The 24,896-nt window shown below is 40.4% G+C and overlaps 3 protein-coding genes and 2 pseudogenes across 3 annotated transcripts in view; 3 read left to right on the top strand and 2 right to left on the bottom strand.

Annotated features, from left to right (window-relative positions):
- Positions 1-1,486: 1,486 nt before the first annotated feature.
- On the top strand, positions 1,487-2,422 carry LOC144235044 (olfactory receptor 1N1). Its single transcript, XM_077768482.1, has one exon. It carries the CDS (start codon positions 1,487-1,489, stop codon positions 2,420-2,422), a length of 936 nt encoding a protein of 311 aa, XP_077624608.1.
- A 1,761-nt stretch (positions 2,423-4,183) lies between these two features.
- On the bottom strand, positions 4,184-9,453 carry LOC144234996 (olfactory receptor 1J4-like). Its single transcript, XM_077768440.1, has 2 exons — positions 8,533-9,453; positions 4,184-4,237 (listed from the first exon to the last, which is right to left on the bottom strand). Exons 1-2 carry the CDS (start codon positions 9,451-9,453, stop codon positions 4,184-4,186), a joined length of 975 nt encoding a protein of 324 aa, XP_077624566.1.
- Positions 9,454-15,325: 5,872 nt separating this feature from the next.
- LOC144235042 (olfactory receptor 1J2-like) lies at positions 15,326-16,252 on the bottom strand (annotated as a pseudogene).
- Positions 16,253-17,945: 1,693 nt separating this feature from the next.
- LOC144235060 (tetratricopeptide repeat protein 1 pseudogene) lies at positions 17,946-18,825 on the top strand (annotated as a pseudogene).
- Positions 18,826-24,282: 5,457 nt separating this feature from the next.
- The window catches only part of LOC144235041 (olfactory receptor 1J1-like), a 5,494-nt gene continuing 4,880 nt past the window's right edge, over positions 24,283-24,896 (top strand). The window contains exon 1 of the mRNA XM_077768481.1: positions 24,283-24,290. Within this exon, the coding sequence (XP_077624607.1) occupies positions 24,283-24,290 (8 nt within the window). The remainder of the gene's footprint in view (positions 24,291-24,896) is intronic.

The following is a 24,896-nucleotide window of genomic DNA, read 5'->3' as shown; positions in this document are numbered from 1 at the left end:
GATAAACATGTGATGGTTCTCAGTTATTGCTCTTGCTAAAGACTGAAATATTAACTTCAAAATATAAACAATGGTTCAATATATCTTGTATTGGTTTGGAATTTGTATTGGGTTTTTCTTTAGGTGTGGACTCTGAATAGAGATGGGGAATAGAAACTTATTTAGATCTTTAAGATATGGATAAGAAAACATCATGAAAAATGGAAAGGTAACTGACTAAACTGAAACAACGCTAGTCTGAGAGCCTGGATACACTAGTTCTTACACTCTCTTCCTCTAAGGAGCAGTGTTAACTTTTACAGTCACTTCACTTTTCCAAAACTTTGCTTAATCATCTGTGAATAGATGGAACAGTTGAACTAAATGTTTTCTTGATCCTTATTGAGCATCAAAATACCTGAACATGGTTTACTTTTAGTTTCAGTTTTTAAAATACAGGTACCCAGACTATATCACAGATGATTTAATTCAGTAGGGCTGAGGATTCTGTACTTTTAGCAAGCATCTCACAGACCAGTGTTTGGGGACTTCTAGACCAGATGATTCTGTAGGTTCTATCTCATTCCTAAACTTCATTGCTCTTCTATAAAAGACAAGTATTCAAGATAGAAAGGGCAAGTGAAGCTAAACCTATGAAACTAGAAATGTTGAGAGATTAAATGTTTGATGGTAGAAAATCCCTTTCTATCTCTATTGACTGATAATGCTGTCTCTGGTGTCCAGTGCTATCGGTTGGAATTCTGTCTCTAATATTTGTGAGCTTTGAGTCCCTCTGTATGTTACTCAGTTTTCTTCTCTATAAAATCGTAAGAATAATAACCTCTGCTTCATAGTGCTGTTTAAGAATTAAAGGAGATGATCTATATGAAGTTCTACTTAGTACAGTGGCTGATAAGTATAGTAAGTGGCTGGTAAATGTCAGCTATGGGATGATGATGATGCCAATGACAAAAATACTCAAACACACAAGGGAAAAAATACAGAACCTCATATTTCCTATTTAAGAAGAAATGATATGGAAATAAAGGAACATGAGTTCTTTATATGCCCTTCCCTCTAAAATGAGATATTGTGGGAGTTTAAAAATTGTATGAATTTGCGGTTACCAAGAGAATGTAAGATTCAACTCATCTCAGTCTACTCATGTACTGTGCGAAGCAATGGTGAAGCTGATATGGGATGGTAGACCTAGTCCAAGGCTTGGTAATGCCAGGGCTGAACAATACCCGGAGCCTCCTTGGAAGGGTACCTTCTGTATAAAAGATTGACTAGAGGAAAAGAGAGAAGAAAGGAAGAATCTATGAGATTCCTAAGAAAGAGGAAAAAGAAGGAAGTAGTGTCAGATTAGAGATGAAGTCAGATTAGGGAAGATAATGAATATAAAGAGAGATTTGGAAGTTAGAAAATTTGAGAGTCATTACATGTAGAATTCTAGAAGAAATCTATCATCTAACTGTCCTCCGTAGCCTCCAGATGCTGCAGAATCATGGAAAACCAATCCAGAATCTCTGAATTTTTCCTCCGAGGAATATCTGAGTCACCAGAGCAACAGCAGTTATTCTTTGGAATTTTCCTGTGTATGTATCTTGTCACCTTAACTGGGAACATGCTCATCATCTTGGCCATCAGATCAGACCCACATCTCCACACCCCCATGTACTTCTTTCTGGCCAATCTGTCTTTTGTTGACGTAGGTTTAACATCTTCTACAGTTACCAGGATGCTGGTAAATGTGCAGACTCAACATCACACCATATCCTTTGCTGGTTGCCTCACACAAATGTATTTCTTTCTGATGTTTGGTGATCTGGATAGTTTCTTCCTGGCTGTAATGGCGTATGACCGTTATGTGGCCATTTGTCGCCCTCTCTACTACCCCACAGTCATGAGCCCCCAAGTCTGTGCCCTGCTGCTTGCATTGTGCTGGGTCCTCACCCACGTTGTTGCCCTGACTCATACCCTCCTCATGGCTCGGCTGTCCTTCTGTGTCCCTGGGGAAATAGCTCACTTTTTCTGTGACATAACTCCTGTCCTGAAGCTGTCATGTTCTGACACTCACATCAACAGGTTGATGGTTTTTGCCTTAGGAGGCACAGTACTCATTGTCCCCTTTATCTGCATTGCCATCTCCTACATCCACATTGTATTGACCATCCTGAGGATCCAAACTCCTGGTGCAGGAGGCAAGGCCTTTTCCACCTGTAGTTCCCATCTCTGTGTTGTCTGTGTGTTCTATGGGACACTCTTCAGTGCCTATTTGTGCCCTGCCTCTGTTGCCTCTGAAGAGAAAGACATTGCAGCAGCTGCAATGTACACCGTGGTGACCCCCATGTTGAACCCCTTTATCTATAGCCTGAGGAACAAGGACATGAAAGGGGCCCTTAAAAGGCTCCTCAGTCACAGGAGAATTGTATCTTCTTAGATGTAGTGATATCAACTTTTAATGAAAAGCCATAAATTTGGAGCCACACAAACTTGGCTCCAGTTTTGGGTTTGCCACATATTAGCCATAAGATTGCAGTCCTGTTACCTATCCACTCTGAGCTTTAGTCTTATCATCTATAAAATGGAGATAGTTCCCTCTATCCAATAAGGTGACTGAAGGACTAGAGGAACTGAGATAAACTATGAAATGCATTTCATATAGTGACAAATAATAGTAGGTTTTCAATAAGTGAAAGCTAGTATTATTACTCCTGTCATTCTTCATCCCCACCCCCACTCAAAAAGTTAAAAAAAATATTTTCTTTGAGATTCCCTCATTCAACAAATATCTACCAGACACCTGCTAGGACCTGGGAGCTAAGTGCTATGGATAAGTGCATGGGATAAGACCAAGTCCCTGCCTTCATAACACTTTCATTTCCAGATTATTAATTTGCCAATCATAAAAATATTGGGGCCAGTCTTATTTGTAACACTGGATAGAGGCAAAGATAAAATAAATAAAGGGCAGAGGTTACATTCCAGGAAATGCAGACTAGATAAAAGGATCCCCATCAGAAGACTGAGGTTCAGAGCTGAGACTTCTGTACTGGTTCCCTACTACCCATGGTTTGCCAAGATTTTACCAGAAAGGATAAGTTCTTTGGGCTGTCTCCTTCCCTTGATGGTTCAGATATGCTCAATGCCAGCAACATTTTAGTGACTGGTAGGTGGGAGCACTGTACCCATCTTTCTTTATTTGTTTCCAGGTTTGCCTTTAGAGCCAAAAGAGGCATCCATCATGAAATTTAGTTGCAGAGTTGAAAAAAATTTATAAACATATAAATTTTCTTCTGCCTCTAAGAATCCTAGAAATATTTAAAATATTGTCCTTTTTAATAGAGAGTGCAATCAGAGGAGGGGCAAAGGGGGTGGGGGGGGAGAGAGAGAGAGAGAGAGAGAGAGAGAGAGAGAGAGAGAGAGAGAGACCCAAGCGGCTCCATGCCCAGTGCAGAGCCTGACCCGGGGCTTGATCTCATGACCATAAGATGATGACCTGAGCCAAAAATTAAGAGTTGGACGCTTAACCTACCCAGGCACCCCTAAAATATTATTCTTTAATATAAAGGCCATATAATTTAAATTCCTTAAATCTCTCTGGTATGACCTAGTATCTACTACCTAAATCCCCCTCCTCATTGCAATTTGTCTCTCAGATTCAACCTATCTTAAAATGCCCCATGATTCCTCTATTTCTTTCGACGAATAATTTTTTAACATCTTCCATACAATCAAAGTGTCCCAGACTTCCACAGTTGGTGAGCACAAATGCAAATCTGTCAAGCCAGATGCCACATCTTAGTACTTGAGGATTCCATATGTTTTTATGACCTGAATTGGGACTTCCATTTTTCTCTCTAGATCTCGTTTCCAGATATTCTCTGTAGGAGTCGTTGGTAGGGCCAGGGTGGGATTCTCATATAGTCAGGGCTGGAGCTGTGGCCACCCTGCAGTCCTTCCCTTCTTGTTTCCTCAGTCTGCACCTCTTCTTTCATTCTGTTAACATCTAATATTCTAGACTGTGGGCCACTGAAGGCCTAGCTTTCTTCTGTCCTTGGAACTGGTGAGAAAAATACTTTCTACTTCTCATGATCATTTCTTTCAGAAGAGGGTCCCTTGGAAGAGTTCTAAGGCCTGATGACATAGCCCCTGGACATGAGGAAAGCTGAGATGTAAGATTACTGGATACAGCCCAACACTATGCCTGCCATGAGTATCCCATTGATGTCCTGAACATGCTGCTTAAACTGGCCTAATTAGCCCTACATTCTGGTTTTTCTACATTGTGGTTTCTCTAGATGGCCTTCTAATTTCTTTCTCCATGCTGAGCCTCAGGGAATCTTAATCCAGTGACAGTGCAGACATGTTTGAACCCTGTTTGGGGCTTTTCCACAGGCCTCAAGCAGACTAGGAGATGAGACTACATGTCCATTTTGATTTCCCCAATACTATTTGTGGCAATTAACAATTAGGTCAGCACAGAGTAATACAAATATCCACCAGGGGACTCTGTTACCTATCATTGTTCAGTAGTCTAACATTCTTAGATCCTACTCAGCCAAAAATAGTTACCACTGTATTCAAAGTTCCAAATTTATTCTTCTCTTGATACATCCTAGTATACCCACCCCAATCCCTATTTTCACATTTTTATTCCTTTAAGGTCCTCATTTTAAGTAGAGTTAATATGATGTTGAGAATAAAATAATTCATACTGAAGTACAAATTATTTATAAATCTTTGCATGTAGATAGTGTCATGTGAGTAGGATGTACTTTTAATTGGAATTGAGTTGGGGGTGATAATGAAGAGCTTTCAAATGTGCCTATTTATGGTATTTGCCTTCCTTTTGCATGAAATCTTTAAACATTTTTAAAAAATGTTTATTCATTTTTTCAGAGAGAGAAAAAGCACGAGTGGGGGAGGGCAGAGAGAGGGAGATACAGAATCCAAAGCAGATTTCAGGCTCTGAGCTGTCAGCACAGAGCTGGACGCAGGGCTCAAATTCACAAACCTCTAGATCATGACTTGAGGCAAAGTCAGACACTTAACTGACTGAGCTACCCAGATGCCCCTGGAACATTTTTTTTTAAAAAGTTGGTGGTGGGACATCTGAGTGGTTCAGTCGGTTAAGGGTCTGACTTCTCCTCAGGTCATGATCTCATGGTTCAAGGATTTGAACCCTGCATTGGGCTCTGTGCTGACAGCCCAGAGCCTGGAGCCTGCTTCAGATTCTGTCTTCTTCTCTCTCTCTGCCCCTCCACTGCTCACACTCTGTCTGTCTGTCTGTCTTTCTCAAAAATAAATAAATATTTAAAATTTTTAAAAATAAATAAATAAATAAATAAATAACAGGTGGTTAGAAACTTGTTTCCTCCAATCAACAGAACTAAAAAGCAACCGACAGATGGGAAAAAATACTTGTGAATGACATATTGGATAAAGGGTTAGTGTCCAAAATCTACAAAGAACTTACCAAACTCAACAGCTGAAAAACAAATAATCCAGTGAAGAAATGGGCAGAAGACATGAATAGACACTTTTCCAAAGAAGACTTCCAGATGGGCAACAGACACACGAAAAGATACTCAACATCACTAATCATCAGGGGAAATACAAATCAAAACCACACTGAGATACCACCTCACACCAGTCAGAGTGGCCAAAATTAACAATGCAAGAAAACAACAGATGCTGGGAGTATGTGGAGAAATGGCAATCCTCTTGTACTGTTGGTGGGAATGCAAACTGGTATTGCCACTCTGGAAAACAGTGTGGAGGTTCCCCCCAAAATTAAAAGTAGAACTATCCTAAGGCCCAGCAATAGCACTACAAGGAATTTATCTAAAGGATACAGGAGTGCTGATTCATAGGGGCACATGTACCCCAACGCTTATAGCTGTGCTGTCAACAATAGCCAAATTATGGAAAGGGCCTAAATGCCCATCAACTGATGAATGGATAAAGATGTGGTTTATACATACAATAGAATACTACTAGAATAGAATAGAATGAAATCCTGTCATTTGCAGCAACGTAGATGGACCTGGGGGATATTGTGCTACGGGAAATAAGTCAGAGAAAGGCAGATATCATGTTTTCACTCAAATGTGGAACTTGAGAAGCTTAACATAAAACTATGGGTGAAGGGAAGGGGAAAAAATAGTTACAGAGAGGGAGGGAGGCAAACCATGAGACTCTTTAATACAGAGAACAAACTAAGGGTTGATTGGGGAGTGGGGAAGGGGGGAAAATGGGTGATGGGCATTGAGGAGGGCACTTGTTGAGATGAGAACTGGGTGTTGTGTGTAAGTGATGAATCACGGGAATCTACCCCCAAAAGCAAGAACACACTGTATACACTGTATGTTAGCCAACTTGACAATAAATTCTATTTTTAAAAAAGAAACTTGTTTCCTCACCTTTTAAAAGACTTTTTATGTTTATTTATTTATTTTGAGAGAGAGAGAGAAGCGAGTGGGAGCAGGCTAGAAAAAAAGTGAGAGAATTCCTAACAGACTCTGGACACCATCAGTGCAGAGCCCAACACGGGGCTCAATCTTATGGACTGCAAGATCAGGACCTGAGCTAAAATCAGGAGTTGGACGCTCAACCGACTGAACTACCCAAGTGTCACTCACTTTTAAAAGATTTTAAAACCTGATCAAAATTATTCAAAGTGCCTAGCCTTCCATTATGTTATTAAATATCAGTTCACAGAACCAGAAATCTGGAACAATCCTATCCTACCACTTAATTCCCATTAATTACCAAGACCAGTCTAGTCTATCTTTGAAGATATTCTTTATTCTGTCATGTCATTGTCTTCATTCAGGCCTTCATTATCTGTGACCTGGATATACAATTACCTTCTGATTGAGCTCTATGTCTCTAGGCTCTCCAATTCATTGTCAACCCATCTGGTACATTCGTTAGCTGAATAGTCTTTCTAGGATACAAATATAACCTTGCCCAGGTTTAATCCCTACTGCATCCCATCTCCAGCCAATGACACCTGATCACTTGTGAGGCAATGTCTAAAGTCCCCAACAGGACATCCTAACCCCTTCACCATATAGTCCTTAGCTGCCTGTCTACATTCATCTCTTGCCTTCCCTCAACTCATACACACATATGCTTTAGCAACACTCACTTTTTTGTATTTTCCTGAACTAACCATGCTATTTTAATGCCCTCATTCATTCTGTTCCCTCTGCCAAGACTACCATTTCTCTCATTAAGCATCATCGTCCTGAACATCTTTCAACAACCGGCTACAGGACTACCTCCTCCTTAAAGCTTTTGGTGATGTCCAGAGAGTGTTAACTATATCCTCCCTGTGTTACTGCCATTAATTATATTAGGTCACTGTCTCTAAGCTCATTTTCCTCAACTGTAAAATGCAGTTAATAGTGTGCATGCTTCATAGAATTATTATGAACACGAATAAAGACAATAACAGGCAAAACTTTTAATTTCATGCCCAACACAGTAATCATGCTCAATGAGCACAATTATTAATAGTATTATATTGAAGCACTTTTTAATACTCCTGTATATTTTTAGTTCACCTGTCTCTATGCCACTAGAATATTCCCTTCTTTTGCATGGAGTTTGTGTCTTTATCCAGCTGTGTATGATGAGGTCTAGACACACTGATGTAGAGTAGGTAATTTGCTAAATAGCTTATAAATGACAGAATCTATATGAAAAGGAAAGTCTCACTATTTTTCTGGTATTTACTCTAGTTACCCTTAATGATAAATAAATTAAAATGTATCGACTCCATCCTGATTTCATTTATAGCTTCTTTCTCAAAGAATAACTTTCCATTATACCTAATTTACCCCTCCCCCTAGCTCCCAGCAACCACTATTCTATTATCTGCTTCTATGAATAGAACTAGTTTAGGTTCCAAATAAAAGTGAGATCATTCAGGATTTGCCTTTCTGTGTCTGACTTACTTCACCTGGCATATTGTACAAAGTTCAGTTATGCATGACGAAGAGTTTGAGAACCAGTGTTAAGCAAGATGGCCACAGATAACAATACTGTATTGTATACTTGACATTTGCTAGGAAAGTGTATCTTAAATTTCCTCACCAGATGCACAAAAATAAAATAAAATGTTAACTATGTGGAGGTGATAGGTATATCAATTTGCTTGAAATGGCAGTCATTTCATAACATATACATGTCAAAACATCAAGGTGTACACTTTAAATACATATAACATTTATATATCAATTATACTTAATAAACTGTTTTAAAAAAACTAATAAATTCCCAGGAAATAGGAGAAACATACATTCTATTAGCTATATAATATCACAATCTAGTAGACAAGAGCAATAATCAATAATATCAACTAAGAATTCACAACCTAAAGAACTGGTAGGAAAAAAGTAACTGTAACAATGCAATTGAAGTTGCCAAATATTTACTGAGCGCCTATTCCATGCTAGGCTCAAGATTAGCATCTGGGGATATGTGATTACATATGTCTGTTATAAAGATGAGCAGATGTCACTGACATAAGGCTATTACCCTGTTGAGGAGTTTCTCCAGGGACCCTTTCATGTCTCTGTTCCTCAGGCTATAAATGAAAGGGTTAAGCAATGGAGTGACCACTGTGTACATCACAGAGGCAATAATGTTCTTGTCACTGGAACTGCTGGATGAAGGGAAAAAATACAGCCCAATGATTGTCCCATAATACAAAGATACCACAGAGAGGTGGGAGCCACACGTGGACAAGGCTTTGCAGATCCCTCTGGTAGATGGAACCTTCAAGATGGTGGCCCCAATGTGGCCATAAGAGATCAAGATGCAAATTAGTGGGAGAGTAATGACTGCCACACCTGCTGTGAAAATGACCAACTCATTAAGGGATGTGTCTGAACAGGAGAGTTTGAGCAGGACAGCAAGATCACAGAAGAAATGGGGGATGGCATTGTCAGCACAAAAGGACAGCCGGGCCAAGAGGAGGGTGTGAGACAGGGCACTGGCACAGGAGAGGTTCCAGGATACAGCTACTAGTAAGATACACACCCCCTTTCTCATGATGGTGGTATAGCGGAGTGGGTGACAGATAGCCACATACCGATCATATGCCATTGAGGTGAGAAGAAAATTGTCCAGATCAGTAAAAAATATGAAAAAATACATCTGTGTTACACACCCTGTGTAGGGGATGGATTGATCCTGAAAGTGCATGTTTATCAGCATCTTGGGGACGGTGACAGATGAAAAGGAGACATCTGTGAGGGCCAAGTGGCTGAGGAAGAAGTACATGGGGGTGTGGAGGCGAGAGCCCAGCCTGATGAGCAGGATGATGAGCAGGTTCCCCAGCACCGTGGTCAGGTACATGCCCAGGAACAGGGCGAAGAACACGCCCTGCTGCTCTGGCCGGATGGGGAGCCCCAGGAGGAGGAACTCGGACACGCTGCTCTGGTTCTCCCTCCTCATGTTCACTCTCTTCTGCTGGGGGCAAAAGGACAGTGAACAGAAGCAGAAATCAACAGATGTTGATTTAACAGCAGGCAGATAAAAATGAGACCCTTTCTACTAAGTGAATATGCCAGTGTCTGTTCACATTGCCAGGTCTCAACAAAAAATTCTTTAAACTGGATAGTATTTATCATGTAAAATGAGACAGTTTGGCAACAGAGAAGAGAGTTTGCTATAGAAGAGAAAGTGGCTCAATTGGTGTTTTCCACCTTCCACCTGGGAGAGGCAGCCCAGGCCACAACATATTTTTATAGCTATGTCTAGTCAGTAAAGAGAAAGTCTTGCACTGTCATAGCAGGAAGTATTAAGCTAAAATCTCCCTAATTTCTCTTCCATTTCTGTACTTTTAAAGACAGTTGTCAGGTTGGGCTTAATCTTCAAGTTGTAAGGTTTTGAAACCTGACTTCAAAATCCATTAATAAGTAAAATATAAAGAGGAAGTTTAACAAATGGGATTCCATCTTCCCAAAGTAGATCAAAACCAAATAGCCAAAATTTCTGTAATGTATAAAGGCCCAAGAGAAAAGAAACATATCTGTAGATTGAACTCAGAAATACTCAGAGCTCAGTCTTGCAAGAGCACCATTTTAAAATGCAAAAATATTACTGATAGTTGTATATTTATTGCTAGTAATTATACTTATCAGACATTTTTAGTTCATTTTCCAATTTCTTCATGATTCAATGAACTTTTATGGCACCATGAAAATCCACACTTCACAACAGAAAGAGCTGTTATCAGGCACCTGGGTGGCTCAGTCAGTTGAGTGTCCGACTTCGGCTCAGGTCATGATCTCGCAGTTGGTCACTCAAAGCCCCACATCAGGCTCACTGCTGTTATGCTGTCAGCACAGGGGTTGCTTCGGATCCTCTGTCCCCCTCTCTCTGCCCCTCCTCCACTTGCACTACCCCTCCCCAAATAAATAAATACTAAAAAAAAAAAAGAGAGAGAGAGAGCTGTTATCAAGAGAGATCAAAGAGGCACCATGATATTCCCTCTGCTCCTTTTTTTAGTTTCTTCATTTGGGCTCCTGGCATTTTGAACTACAGCACTGGCTAACCAGCCCCATAAAAATTCGAGATATGTCCAGGACATTTTGTTTCTTACAAAATCTATTTGTGTTCTCCCTCAACCACTGCTATCTACCCATTAAAATATTCTAAAGCCTAAATTACCAAATCCTGCAAGGTAAGTAGGAAAAGACATTTAGGATCTCACTATCTTAATTAAAAATTCCTTTAAGCCAAAAATCAGTGTCAAATGCCTACATCAGCCTATATACAGTATGTAAATGCAGGATGTTAGGATTGCATTATAGTAGTTCTTCACTGGAAGAAAAATTCAGAAAAGCTTTATACAGGCAGGCTTAAAATCTCTTGAGCATACTCCTACTACATCTGGGTATACTAGCCTCTTTTTTAAGGTTACCTAAAAGCCGTCAACATGAGAGAGTTCTTGATGGGGCAGTAAAGAAGAGTTCCTGGCCCAGATTCCTAATCTGTGTCTGCTCACTCCAGCATTTTGAACTTTTGGCTATGATATTAAGGATAGAGCCCCATGTCTGAGGGCAGTGTGGTGTATTGGACAAGGAATGCAACGAGAAATTGATTCACATTCTGGCAATACTACTTCATGTTTGTGAGTTTTCAAGTGACCCATTTTGAGTCTCAATTGTCTTGTCTCTAAATTGGAGATGTGACGGGGCGCCTGGGTGGCTCAGTCAGTTAAGCGTCCAACTTTGGCTCAGGTTGTGATCTCACAGTCTGGGAGTTTGAGGCCCACATTGGGCTCTGTTTTGCCAGCTCAGAGCCTGGAGCCTGCTTCAGATTCTGTGTTTCCCTCTCTCTCTGTCCTTCCCCTGCTGATTCTCTCTCTCTCTCTCTCTCAAAAATAAACATTAAAATAATTCTTTAATTGGAGATATGACTATGAGCCTCAGTCATGAGAAAGTAGTGAATATTAATAAGATAATATTAGTGAAGCACCATGCAGATAGTTGGCACAAGTCTATGTTTCCTGCCCTCCATTTCATGAGACCCTTTTATTTCTCCCTGCTGACAGCTCACTTCCTGCAACAGGCAGATATTGAGCAGAGTTCAGGTGCCACTTCATTGTGGGATTATGACCTGATGCAGGCAAAGGCCATAGACACCAATGATGAAGTTGGGAATACAGGCAAGAGTCCAACCGCATCCTGCCTGGTAGAGAATGATACCTCTGATATCCCACTGTTCTGGACTTCTTCCCACCTTCTCTCCATTGTCTCTGCTTTCCCTCATGCTTTATAAATAAGATGACTCCTTTCTAAACTAGTACATTTATCTAGTCTATGAGATTGGGACTTTAATAAAAATTCCTTGGATACAATTTGATTAAACCTCTTTTTTTCCTGCATACACCTTTTATAAAGATCATATATGGACTCTTACTCCACCACATTCAGCCTTCTGGTCAATAATACCTCAACCACCACTTACTCAGAACTGATATTTTCTTTGACAGTGAGGCTGTGTGTTGTAGAAGACAAAGCATGGGCTTTGGAGTCAGAGTGAATTAAAATCACCTTTCTACCCTTTGTCAGATCAATGTCTTTAGGCAAGGCATTGTACTTCTTGGGGCCTCGGGTTTTCCTTTCTAAAATTGGGATACTTGTCCCCGAGTCAAAAAGAATTAAATAAGGTGTCCTACATGAGACTATGTTGCTCTTGTTAAATAGAAAATGCAAAGAACTCTAGTGAAGAAACCCAGGGTCTTATCTTTAGTGGAACCCAGGAAATGTAATTGGGGTAGAAGAGCTTTCCTGAGGCCAAGGTTTGATGCATTCAGTGAGCGTATGAGACTATACTAGGGATTTCAGGAAGGAAATTATCAAACAGATTCTAACAAAGAGCTATAATACAGGTGCTACATAAAGGAAAAAAGGGAAACAAAGCTCTCTAGGTAAAAGTTGTCTTTCAAATATACTTTGAGGTGGAAGCAGCAGTGCTGTCTAAAGGGGAGGGAGTGATCAGGGACTTTGGAGAGAAGCATTGGGAAGGGCTGGTTGACCCTGCATGCACAAAGAACAACTAAGAACTAAGTAACACTAACATGAAGCAACTAAGAACTAAGAATTCTGACAGCTAGAACTTGAATGATGAGATGGGGTCCCCAGCCTGGATCTGGGGGTGTGCCCACTAATTTTACAGCCAGCTGACTCTTCCTTATTTCCCCAAGGTTCAGGGTTAAAGATCCAAGAGTTGGGGGCCAGTGGTGATTGTGATATCCCTTTCTTTAAGAACTAGTAATAAGAAGTGACTTCAGTGAGAGCACAGAGAAGTGATGAGCACCTGTGTACATGTACATGCGTGCGTGTTCCAGGGAGCGTGCGCATCCCCCCACCCCCCGAAACACACACACCTGCTCCTGATGAAGGATACCCAGTTCTGCTCTGAACTTTATGCTCAAGTCCTGTAGCTCCTGGGAGTGTGGACTTGGCTTCTCACCTTCTCTGCAGGACACCCAGACACCACCAGATTTAGCCTACAACTTCTGTGGTCCTGACCCTCTCGCTGACACAAAGAAAAGTCATGAGCCAGGAGCTTACTCTTCTCAATTCACCAACTTCAGAAATGGGGATGTGAAGACTCCACTGTACCCACCAGGGAAAGAGCCCTAGGGGACAGGGCACAAAGCTCTTGGTTAGAGACATGCATTAAACATGTATTAATTGCTCAGTTATCTTCTTACTCCCTCCAGGACAGATGCCCTAATCAGTTCCTAAACTTTGATGTTCAGCAGAATCACCTGGGAGTTTGTTAAAGAGGCAGATCCCAGCTCCACCCCCAGAGATGCTCCTCCATGAGATCTGGGGCCAGGTAATTCTGAGACAGATGGTTCTAAGTGCAGACTTTGAGGAAACACTGTCCCTAGGAAAGATATCAGGGTGTGAACCCAAAAGGAGGTGTTGAGAGATCTCCTTACTGGCCCTTGACTGCCAGATTTCTGTTTCCTCTAGTTAGGTCATAGTTTGGGATGTTATGGGATCCCACAACTTTCATGATTTAAGTCTTACACTACTGCTCTTCAAATTGTAGTTCACACATTTTCAGCATCAGCACCATGTGGAAACTTACTAGCAATGAAAATTTGGGGGTCCCATGCCAGAACTAATGAATTGGAATCTGATGGTGGTAGATTCCAGGAACCTGTGTTTTAACAACCTCTTCAGGATTTTCTTTTAAATATGAGTACAGTTGACACACAATGTCATATTTGTTTCAGGTATACAAAAGTGGTTCAACTTCCCTATACATTATGCTGTGCTCACCGCAAGTGTAGCTACCACCTATCACCGTACAGTGTTCTTCCAATACTATTCATTGACTATATTCCCTATGCTGTGCCTTTTATTCCTGTGACAAGAATGTACACTAAAGTTTGACAAATTTTGCTTTTATTCTTCACTTGGGAAGGTAGGATGTCCATGGATAGTCAATGCTGAATCTGGAGTGGCATTTGTAGGAAAGCAATGACACTTTTGAAAGGCATGCCCTATAATTTGGTTATATTTACACAGGAGGCCAGCATGAAGCATGCTTTCATTAGTGATTGTATACATAGGCTAAGCAGCAACAATCACACAGTGCTGGCAAAGGGGGGCTGGCAAGTCTTGGTTTCCAACAAGTCCCTCTATCTACAGAGCTGTTATTGTAACATTTTATATCATAGGCAGAGAGTAATACACTTCCCTTATTCAAGTTACAAGCAGTTTGGATAGTTTGATTTCAATACATCCATAAAGATTTAAAGAAAACCTGTTTAGGGTACATAAGAGAGTATAGTGAAATGATACAGCAAATTCTTATTTTTATTTTTATTTATTTATTTTATAGTTTATTGTCAGGTTGGTTTANTCTGGTTGTCCTCTTTGGAGAAGTGTCTGTTCATGTTTTCTGCCCATTTCTTCACTGGATTGTTTGTTTTTTGGGTGTGGAGTTCGGTGAGTTCCTTATAGATTTTGGATACTAGCCCTTTATCTGATATGTCATTTGCAACTATCTTTTCCCATTCCGTCGGTTGCCTATTAGTTTCATGGATTGCTTCCTTTGCCGTGCAGAAGCTTTTAATCTGGATGAGGTCCCAATATTTCATTTTTGCTCTTGATTCCCTTGTGTTTGGGGATGTGTCAAGTAAGAAATTGCTGCGGTGGAGGTCAAGGAGGTTGTTTCCTCCTTTCTCTTCTAGGATGTTAATGGTTTCCTGTCTCACATTCAGGTCCTTTATCCATTTTGAGTTTATTTTTATGTATGCTGTGAGAAAATGATCTAGTTTCATTCTTCTGCATGTTGCTGTCCAGTTCTCCCAGCACCATCTGTTAAAGAGTCTCTCTTTTTTCCATTAGATACTCTTCCCCTCTTTGTCAAAGATTAGTTGGCCATACATTTGTGGGTCCAATTCTGAGTTCTCTATTCTGTTCTATTCTACCGCAAATTCTTTAGATCTAGGATGTTTTAAAGCCTGAGATTATAGGCCCAAAATATAAGGCTTCCAAAATCTTCTAAATAAGGGATAATGAAACTGTATGCCATTGTAATATTAATCCCCCCAAGTTGCAGAAATAAGTAATAAAATTAACTTAGCATTTGCTGATCAAAAGTTATTTATAAAGGAGAGCATTGTTAATAAGGGAATGAAATTCTGGTCAATAAATATTTACCAAGTACATCAACATGCCACCATTTGTCTTATGGTTTGGAAACATTAAAGTTTTGAGAAATGTTCAAATGGAAAATCAAATATACAACATCAACCACAAAGATGTTCTGACTTAAATAAATGTCACATATATCACTGTGATAAAAATGTTGCCCTACTGAAGAGCTTCCCCATGGCCTCTTTCATGTCCCTGTTCCTAAGGCTGTAGATAAAGGGATTCAACATGGGTGCGACCACTGTGTACATGACAGCCACAATGATTTCCTTGTCAATGAAATTGCTTAATTTGGGGAAGAGATACTGCCCAAATATTGCCTCATAATACAGAGACACTACAGAAAGGTGGGAGCCGTATGTTGACAATGCTTTGCAGAACCTCTGGTAGAAGGAAATTTCAAGATGGTGGCCCCAATGTAGCCATAAGATACCAGAATACATATGAATGGCAGGGTAATGACCACTACCCCTACTGTGAACATGACCAACTCATTAAGGAAGATGTCTGAGCATGATAACTTGAGCAGAGCACCAAGGTCACAGAAGACATGGCGGGTGGAGTTAACAGCATAGAAGGTTAACTGGGTGAGGAGAAGGGTGTGGGAGAGAGAGATAGCACCAGGACAGGATCCAAGATACGGCCACTAGTAAGGCACACAGCTCCTCCCTCATGATGGTGAAGAGGGTGGCATATAGCCACATAGCAGTCATATGCTATTGATGTAATAAGGAAGCTGTCCAGGTCAGTAAAAGTTATGAAAAAATACATTTGTGAAATGCATAGCAGATGGATTTGTATTTAGCATGCATGTCCATCAACATTTTAGGGACTGTGACAGATGAGAAAGAGACATCAGTGAAGGCCAAGTGGCTGAGGAAGAAGTACATAGGGGTGTGGAGGTGAGAGTCCAGCCTGATGAGCAGGATGATGAGCAGGTTCCCCAGCACCGTGATCAGGTACATGCCCAGGAACAGGGCGAAGAACACACCCTGCTACTCTGGCCGGATGGGCAGCCCCAGGAGGAGGAACTCGGACATGCTGCTCTGGCTCCCCCTCCTCATGATACTCTTCCCTCTGCTGGGAATTAAGAATGGTTGAAAATATTAAGGACTCTGACATAATAATTTTTAGTAGTCATATGAAAAATATGTGTGTTTTATTTTAGAAGTGGGAAACTTAACCTGTTATTCACATACTTTCTTTTTTGTCAGCACATAAAGGAATTAGTAAAATTGTTGATCAAGAACTGTTAATGAGAGCCAGTTTTTCTTGGTTCACTGACAAACCAGGATTCTTACACCTGTGACACTGAGAACCAGACCATGGACTATGATGTCTCAGCATGTTATTGCCCCAAGAATGCTCTGTGCTGAATATTCCAAATCACCAATCACAGCACAGCAAACTTCAGAAGATTTAACTTCACTATCCATTGTTAAATTTCAGATGGGAGGTGAACTTTTCAAATAAAAGGACACAAATATTAGTATTGTTTTGGTTAAAGAACATTCATCAGTATACATACATTTTGTTTATTTCAATTCAGTACAGGGTTCTTAAGAAAATCCAAATTGTGTTGATGCATTCTCCCTACTGCACTGAAGAGACTTTTTTTTCTTAAATATATATAGTTCTTTTTAAAAACTTTACTATTAAAAAATTAATAATAAAATAAATATGTCACAGATAATTTCTATTATTGCTAACTATTAACAATAATCATAATAAATTATAGCTCCATCATGAAAAAAACTTAAATGACTTCTGTTTAAAAATTTTCAAAGGAGTCCTACTCATCTTAAGATGAAGTGTAACAACTTTAACCTGGCTTAAAGACCCTGAAAAATCTGTGTCTCTCCCACATTTCCAACTTCTTCTCCCTTATCCCCACTTCTCTCGCTTTTGCTGACTTCTCTGTTCCAACTTCCTTGGAAAGACACATTTTCAAATTGCTTATGTGGCTCAGTTGGTTCAGTGTCTGACTTCAGCCCAGGTCATGATCTCACAGTTTGGTTCAGGAGTTTGAGATCTGCATCAGGCTCTCTACGGTCAGTGCAGAGCCCACTTCAGATGCTTTGTCTTCCTCTCTCTCTCTCTCTCTGTCTCTCTGTCTCTCTCTGTCTCTCTCTCACAAGTAAATAAATACTTTAAAAAACACATTTTCATTTACATCGCTTAGGCTCCTTCCCCTTGGTGATTGTGGGTTTCCTGGGATCTAATGTCATGTGAAGAAAGCAAAGATCAGGCTGACTCTCAGCAAGTATTTCATGCAAATTTATTTATAGTTTATTTCCTACTGTCAACATATAGAGGGTTGTGATGATGCAATAGCATTTTAAATTATATACACAGTATATATTTCTGAATATGCTTCCTTTCCTCCCTATGCAATATAATAACATCTTGTAATGAAAAATTAGGACTATTGTCAAAAGATGCCCCAAAAAGTGAGCTTTTAGCTCATATCCCAAGTTGTCATGTCCTTCTTGGTTGTTCCTGTCATCTTACAAGTCCTGCTAGTCAGTTGTGGTAAGCAGAAATAGTAGCCCCCAAATATGTTCGCATCCTAATCCCTAGAACCTGAGGATATGGTATGGTACATGACAAGGGAGAATTAGATGTGGATGGAATTAAGATTGCTAATGAGCTGACTTTAAAATGAGATTATCCTGGCTTAGAGGCTGAGGCTGGTAAGATGAAGACAAGAGAGAGCTAGGAAACTAGCTTCAGCTTCACCTTCCTCACTGATCCAGCATGGGAGAGAAGTCAGAAAACTGTAAGGTTCCAGAGGATCTTTTCAATGGTTTGAAAGTTACAGATCCCCAGGAATCAGAGTGTGCTAGCCCTCCAGTTTCTAATACCAAAGGTCACCATTTCTAGAGCAAGCTGCTCAAGAATGTTGAAGCTCAATCCCAGAAGGACCAGAGAAAAGAGTTTTTCATGACCCTAGCTCCTCATTTGAGAAGGAGGAGCCAGGAGTGGACAGGGTTGAGAACAAACCTGATGATAATGTGAATTACTCTGAACCAGATGAAGAATACCTAATAGAACTGGAAGGGGGGGGGGGACATGTCAGATGAAGAGAAACAGAAAAGAAGAGAAGAGACCATTACACTAAAGGAGGAGAGGAACATGCAGTTTAAGAAAGGAGATTATATAGAAGCTGAGAATTCTTATAGTCAAGCCCTTCAGATGTGCCAGTCTGCTTCCAGAAAGACAGGTCTCTTCTGTTTTCAAATAGAGCTGCTGCAAGGATGAAACAGGACAAGAAAGAGATGGCCATCAGTGACTGCAACAAAGCAATTCAGTTAAACCCAGCTATATCAAGGCAATATTGAGGAGAGTGGAGTTGTATAAGACTGAAAAGCTAGAAGAAGCCCAGGAGGACTATAAATCCATATTAGAAAAAGATCCATCAGTACATCAAGCAAGAGAAGCTTGCATGATATTACCTAAGCAGATTGAAGAACCAAATGAAGGGGTAAAGGCAGAGATGTTAGGTAAACTAAAAGATCTTAGGAACTTGGTTCTTTGACCTTTTGGACTCTCCACTGAAAAACTCCAGATAAAACAGGATTCCTCTACTGGTTCTTACTCTATCAATTTTGTTCAAAATCCAAATAATAACAGATAACAAAGTTAACAGTAGCTTTTTTAAAAATTTTGGTTTTTTAAAATTTATTTCTGAGAGAGAGAGAGAAAGAGAGAGAGAGAGAGAGAGACAGCCTGAGCAGGGGGAGGGTCAGAGAGAGAGGGAGACACAGAATCTGAAGCAGACTTCAGGCTCTGAGCTAGCTGCCAGCACAGAGCCCAATGCGGGGCTCAAACCCACGAACTAGGAGATCATGACCTGACCGAAGCTGGACGCTCAACCGACTGAGCCACCCAGGCACCCCAACAGTAGTTTTTAAAGCTGCCTTGGAGATTGTGTGTTGCTTGCTCTTAGGAAAGTGGAAGGCCTTGCCAATATTTAACCATTAAAAGCATCTTATCTCAAAGATAGGCTATCTGCTTGGGCCCAGTGCTCCCTTCTCCCTCTTGTTTTAGGATCAGGGTGAAATGCACTTCTGTTGTAATAAGCCTAATTTGATTTCCATTTTAAGGAGATGTCTATGCAGCTGTTACCCTTGATTTTGGCTGATCTTTGCTTTGTCCGGGTGGAAGCCTGCTTGTCAAAGTTGACCTCCCTAGCTATACACACAAGCCCAGCTAGAGTGTCTCCTGGCCCAAGCCAGGTTCAGAGACTACGCAGACATGATTCATGAGGTTCTCACCTGCTTCTCCCTCTCTCTGATTACTCACACTGCCCAGGCTGCCAGGCACGGGCTCCAGTGTCTCCTAGTTTCCTCTATAATAACAAACACTTTCTGTGATAGTAAGTAAGTAAGTAAATAAATAAATAAATAAATAGCATGAGATAGCCCTGAATTATCCGAGTTGGCCAAATGTAATCACATGTATCCTTAAATATAGAAGAGGGAAGAGAGAAGGGCTTGAGACAGAGTTCAAAGTTTGATCACCGGAGGCCAATCATGCCTAATGAATAGAAGTAATAAAGACTCTATAAATCCCAAAAAGGACAAAGAAGTTCAGAGAGCTTCTGGGTTTGTGAATACATGGAAATTTGCAGAGAGCAGCGTGCTAAAAGAGGGCGTAGAAGCTATGCACCCTTTCCAGGCACCTTTCCCGATGTACCTCTTCCTTCTGGCTGTTCCTGAGTTACACCCGCTCAAAATTACACGAATAATCTACAGAGAAGACCCAGAGAAGGCTGTATGAAGATGAAGGAGAGATTGGAGTCACAGGATCAGAAGGCAAAGATTCTTGAAACAACCGAAGCTGAAGGAGAAAAGGGCTGCCTCAAGAAATAAGCCAAAACACACCTGGTGGAGAGTCCCAAATTCCACTACGAGTAGGAAAATAAAATAACCAGGGTCTCAACAAGAGAGATGAAGAGACATCATTCAAAGAACACTTCCTGAATGGACAGGCCCTGGACAAAGAGCCTTCTTTGGTACAGCAGCACTTGCAGGCGCAGAGTGCATAACAAGCTTTTAAAACTAACAAGAGGGGCGCCTGGGTGGCTTAGTCAGTTAAGCGTCCGACTTTCGCTTAGGTCATGATCTCGNTAATGGCTGGGCTTGAAAAAGGCATGGAAGACATCAGAGAAACTATAGCCACAAAAACTATGGAGGTTAAAAATAGTTGTGATAAATTACAAAATGCTATACATGAGAGGCATAATAAAATGGAGGCATCCAATGCACGGATTGAAGAGGCAGAAAGGAGAATCGGTGATTTAGAAGACACAATTATAGAAAAAGAGGAAGCTGAGAAAAAGAGAGATAAACTGATCCAGGAACACGAAAGGAGAGTTTAAGAGCTCAGCGATACAATCAAATGGAACAATATCCGTGTCATAGGAATTCCAGAAGAGGAAGAGAGAGGGAAAGGTGCTGAAGGAGTCCTGAAACAAATTATAGCAGAGAACTTACCCAATCTGGGAAAGGAAACAGACGTTGAAATCCAAGAGGCACAGAGAAGTCCCCTCAGATGTAACTTGAATCGATCTTCTGCACAACATATCATAGTGAAACTGGCGAAATATAAGGACGAAGAGAGAATTTTGAGAGCAGCTAGGATAAAAGGGCCCTAACATACAAAGGGAAACCTATCAAAGTGGTGACAGACCTATCTACTGAAACTTGGCAGGCCAGAAAGGAATGGCAGGAAATCTTCAATGTGATGAACAGAAAAAATATGCAGCCAAGAATCCTCTATCCACCAAGCTTGTCATTCAGAATGGAAGGAGAGATAAAAACCTTTCCAAATAAACAAAAATTGAAAGAATTCATCACCACTAAACCAGCCCTACAAGAAATCCTGAGGGGGACTCTATGAGGGAAAGGTTGCGAGGAACGTAAAGTACCAGAGACACCACCACAAGCATGAATCCTACAAAGGACACAATGATTCTAAACCCATATTTTTCAATTAAAGCACTGAATGTAAATGGGCTAAATGCTCCAATCAAAAGACATAGGGTAGCAGAATGGATTTTTAAAAAAATCCATCTATTTGCTGTCTACAAGGAACTCATTTTAGACTGGAAGACATCTTCACTTTTAAAGTAGGGGGATGGAGAAATATCTATCATGCTACTGGAAGTCAAAAGAAAGCTGAAATAGCTATACTTATATCAGACAAACTGGGCTTTAAAGTAAAGACAATAACAAGGGATGAAGAAGGGCATTAGAAAATAATTACAGGGTCTATCCATCAAGAGCTGACAATTATAAATGTCTGTGGGCCAAATATGGGAGCACCTAAATATTTAAAACAATCACAAACAGAAACAATGTTATGGATAAGAATGTGNAAATTAGAAAAAGCACAAGTACAGTATCTAACAGCGCACCTAAAGGAACTAGAAGGAGAGCAACAGGAGCACCCCAAATCCAGTAGGAGAAGAGAAATAATAAAACTCAGGGAAGAAGTAAACAATATAGAAACCAACAGAACAGNCAGATGACATGATACTCTACATAGAAAGGATACATAGTCCTCTACTGAGGACTGATGGGGTGGGGGGAGGGGGGAAATGGGCATGGAGGGGGGCACTTGTGGGGATGAGCACTGAGTGTTATATGGAAACCAACTTGACAATAAACTATCTGTAAAAAACAAAAACAAAAACAAAAAAAACCGTGACTCATTTATTCTTTGATCTCATCTTTAAATGACCTTGATCTCTACTGCACTTTAGCCAATCTCTTCCCACCGTCTTAGTAGGAAAACTTGGAGCTGCTTTACATATAAAATATTAAATTTGAACATTGAATTATTTGCTGTCTTTCCCCTCTTCCCATTATGTAGAATCATTGACTCATAAATCTATCCAGTCTCTGTTCCTATCCATTTTTCTCCCAAATTTTTGTCTTCATTCTTTTACCTCCAGGATTGATCTCATGTTTTCTCACTCTCCTACCAATATGCCCAAGGCTTTGCCGCAATGGCCTTCCAACCTATGATTCTAGCAAAGCTTCATTGTTGGATCAATACAACTAGCCACCTTCTGGACTTCACACTTTACATTTATTCCTCAATTCATTGTAATCTAGATTCTGTTCCCTGCACTCACTGACATTACATCACCAAAATCCTTCTTATCCCTAAGTTCAATGGATGGTTTTCAACACTTAATATTCTCTTCATGTAGCTTCTGTGGTCCCCACATTTTTTCCTTCTATGTCTCTGGTTGTTGTTTGATATCTTTTTGGGACACTCTTTCTCTGTTATTTCCTTGATTGTCAGTGTTCGCTATGGGCTGTCTTCAGTCCTGTTCTCATCCATCACTTTTCTTCCCCTCTCTCCCCAATTTTCCCTTTCTTTCTCTCTTCTCTAATCTTGATTTTTTTCCTCAACTTTTCTTATTCATCTCATTTAGTCAATCTCATCCTTTTGTATATTAATATCCCATGAATTTCAGTCTCCAAAATATATCCATCTGCTCCCTCAATTTCTTCTCATGGGTGACCCACAGGTACTTCACACTTAGTGTGTTAAAAACTTCTCAAGTCTGTTTTTCTTTCTATATCCCCTATCTTAGTTAATAACTCAACTATACAACATGCTGTCCAAGCCACAAATTTAGGAAGGTTTAAACACCTTCATTTTCTTCATTTTCTTTTTTTTTTTAAATTTTTTTAATGTTTTATTTTATTTCTAGGAGAGAGAGAGAGAGAGACAGCGTGAGCAGGGGAGGGTCAGAGAGAGAGGGAGTCACAGACTGAAACAGGCTCCAGGCTCTGAGCTGGCAGTCAGCACAGAGCCCGACGCGGGGCTCGAACCCATGAACCGCGAGATCATGACCTAAGTGAAAGTCGGACGCTTAACCGACTAAGCCACCCAGGCGCCCCCATTTTCTTCATTTTCTATAGTCTATCAAAATCAATTCACATTCGAATTATCATATCTTTTAGATTCTGACTCTGAAGGAGATTTAAATCCATATAGTTTTTTCCAACTCCATTGTCTCTCTTAGACAGACTTTCATAACCTCCCACCTAACTATCTGTGGCCACTTCCTAACTAGTCTCCTTGCTTCTGGATTTGTATCCCATCACTCCATCTTTGCCTTTCCAAAATCCCCTCCAGCTGCTGCAAACACATGCTCACTATCTATTCTTCACCTATTGTGATATGATAGTTTTTAATATGACACCGTCAATCTTCTGATCAGATTCTTCCATGGCTCTTCCTTTGATTTTGGATTAATTGTAGATTGTTCATCATGTCTTTCAAGGTTCTGCATTATTGATTCATGCCTGCTAATTTCTTGGGCCTCATTCTGAACCTCTTCCCCCTGTTGAAGCATACATTTCAGCCAATCTAATTTCCCTGATAGTAGTTTTCCAAACTTGTCATCTTTCTTTTCTCCAGGTCTTCTCCTCTTCCTCTGTTTTCTTCTCCCTTCTGAATGCTCTGTCTCTATGCTGTCCATGTCACCTTTTGCTTGTTTGAATTGTCTTGGGTCTCTGCTGACTTGTAACTTCCTAAAGTCTACCTTTCTAGACCCCTTAAATTTGGGTCTGATACCCCTCCTCTGTGCTTCTGTGGCACTCAGCACTCACCTTCATTGCAGTGTTTTTTCAAATCTTTATTCACTGTATCTCATAAATTCTTGCCATATAGGTGCTGCACAACATTTTGATGAATGAATAAGATGAATTATTGAAAAATGAATAATATGCTATCTCTTCCACTTGGTTCTGTGTCTCTTTTCTATTTTTGCCAATCTGAATGAATAGGTTTCTAAAGACTTCTCACACTCATGGCTAAAGAATATATTTTGAGCACTGAATATGTGCCAACTATTATGTGTCATAATCGACCAAAAAAAAAAAATGTCCTGCATGCATTTAGGTGTTTCGAAAGGAAGGGGGGAAATCTCTATTTCTGAGAAACAGAAGCCCGACTATTCTTTGATAAATGTTTTTATTTCCCAGGGACTAGTAGCAACTCTCTTCCCAGTTCCAGATTAAATGTGAGAAGGAGTCCATATGATACAGAACCTGCTATTATGAGAGAGATGTCATGGTTCACTGGAACTAGGCTTTAGTTTGAAGTTAATGTGCTTGGGTTTCTATCCTCATTTGGCCATTTTTTGGGGCCACCCTCAAATACAATAAAGTGGGGAAAAATTGTATCTACCTCAAGAATTATTTGAAAGGTTAAATGAGCTCAGTGGTGTGAAAATTCTTTAAAAATAAATGAATCTCCAAATTAGTCCTCATTTATATTCCCAAAGGAGTTGACTACCTTGAGTATCTGGCAAAGGCACATCTCCACTGAGAATGGTTAAGGGAAATGCAATAATTATTCCCAAATTGTCCAACATCAGAAATCTGTGGCTTTAGTCCCATGGTTCCCAACCTGGCTGATAAAAATGGATGCTTCTGTTGTTGCCTTGGATCTGGTTAAAAAAAGAGACAGAGAGAGAGAGAGAGAGACCTCCTTCTCACTTGAGGGTTGAGCTTGTGCCTTTTTTTCCTGCCCCAGATCTAAATCTTCTGGAGAGAAAATGAAAATTTAGTTCACATCCTGGGGCTGACAGTCCTTGAATTTATCACTCTGGAGCTTGGTAAGGACAGTGCTTATAGACTTCTTTCCACAATAAATGTATGTGTATGGGGGGGGGGGAGG

Source organism: Crocuta crocuta, unplaced genomic scaffold (assembly GCF_008692635.1).
Source record: "Crocuta crocuta isolate KB4526 unplaced genomic scaffold, BGI_CrCroc_1.0 scaffold35, whole genome shotgun sequence".
Classification (NCBI taxonomy): domain Eukaryota; kingdom Metazoa; phylum Chordata; class Mammalia; order Carnivora; family Hyaenidae; genus Crocuta; species Crocuta crocuta.
Note: the sequence above shows the minus strand (reverse complement) of the source record. Positions and strands in the feature narration are given on the sequence as shown.

Excerpts from the sequence above, each read along its gene's own strand:
- LOC144235044 (XM_077768482.1), top strand. The coding sequence starts at position 1,487 with ATGGAAAACCAATCCAGAATCTCTGAATTTTTCCTCCGAGGAATATCT.
- LOC144234996 (XM_077768440.1), bottom strand. The coding sequence starts at position 9,453 with ATGAGGAGGGAGAACCAGAGCAGCGTGTCCGAGTTCCTCCTCCTGGGG. Across the intron at positions 4,238-8,532 it reads TGGAGAAACTCCTCAACAGG|GCCAGTTTAAGCAGCATGTT; the intron begins GTAATAGCCTTA and ends AGGGCTAATTAG.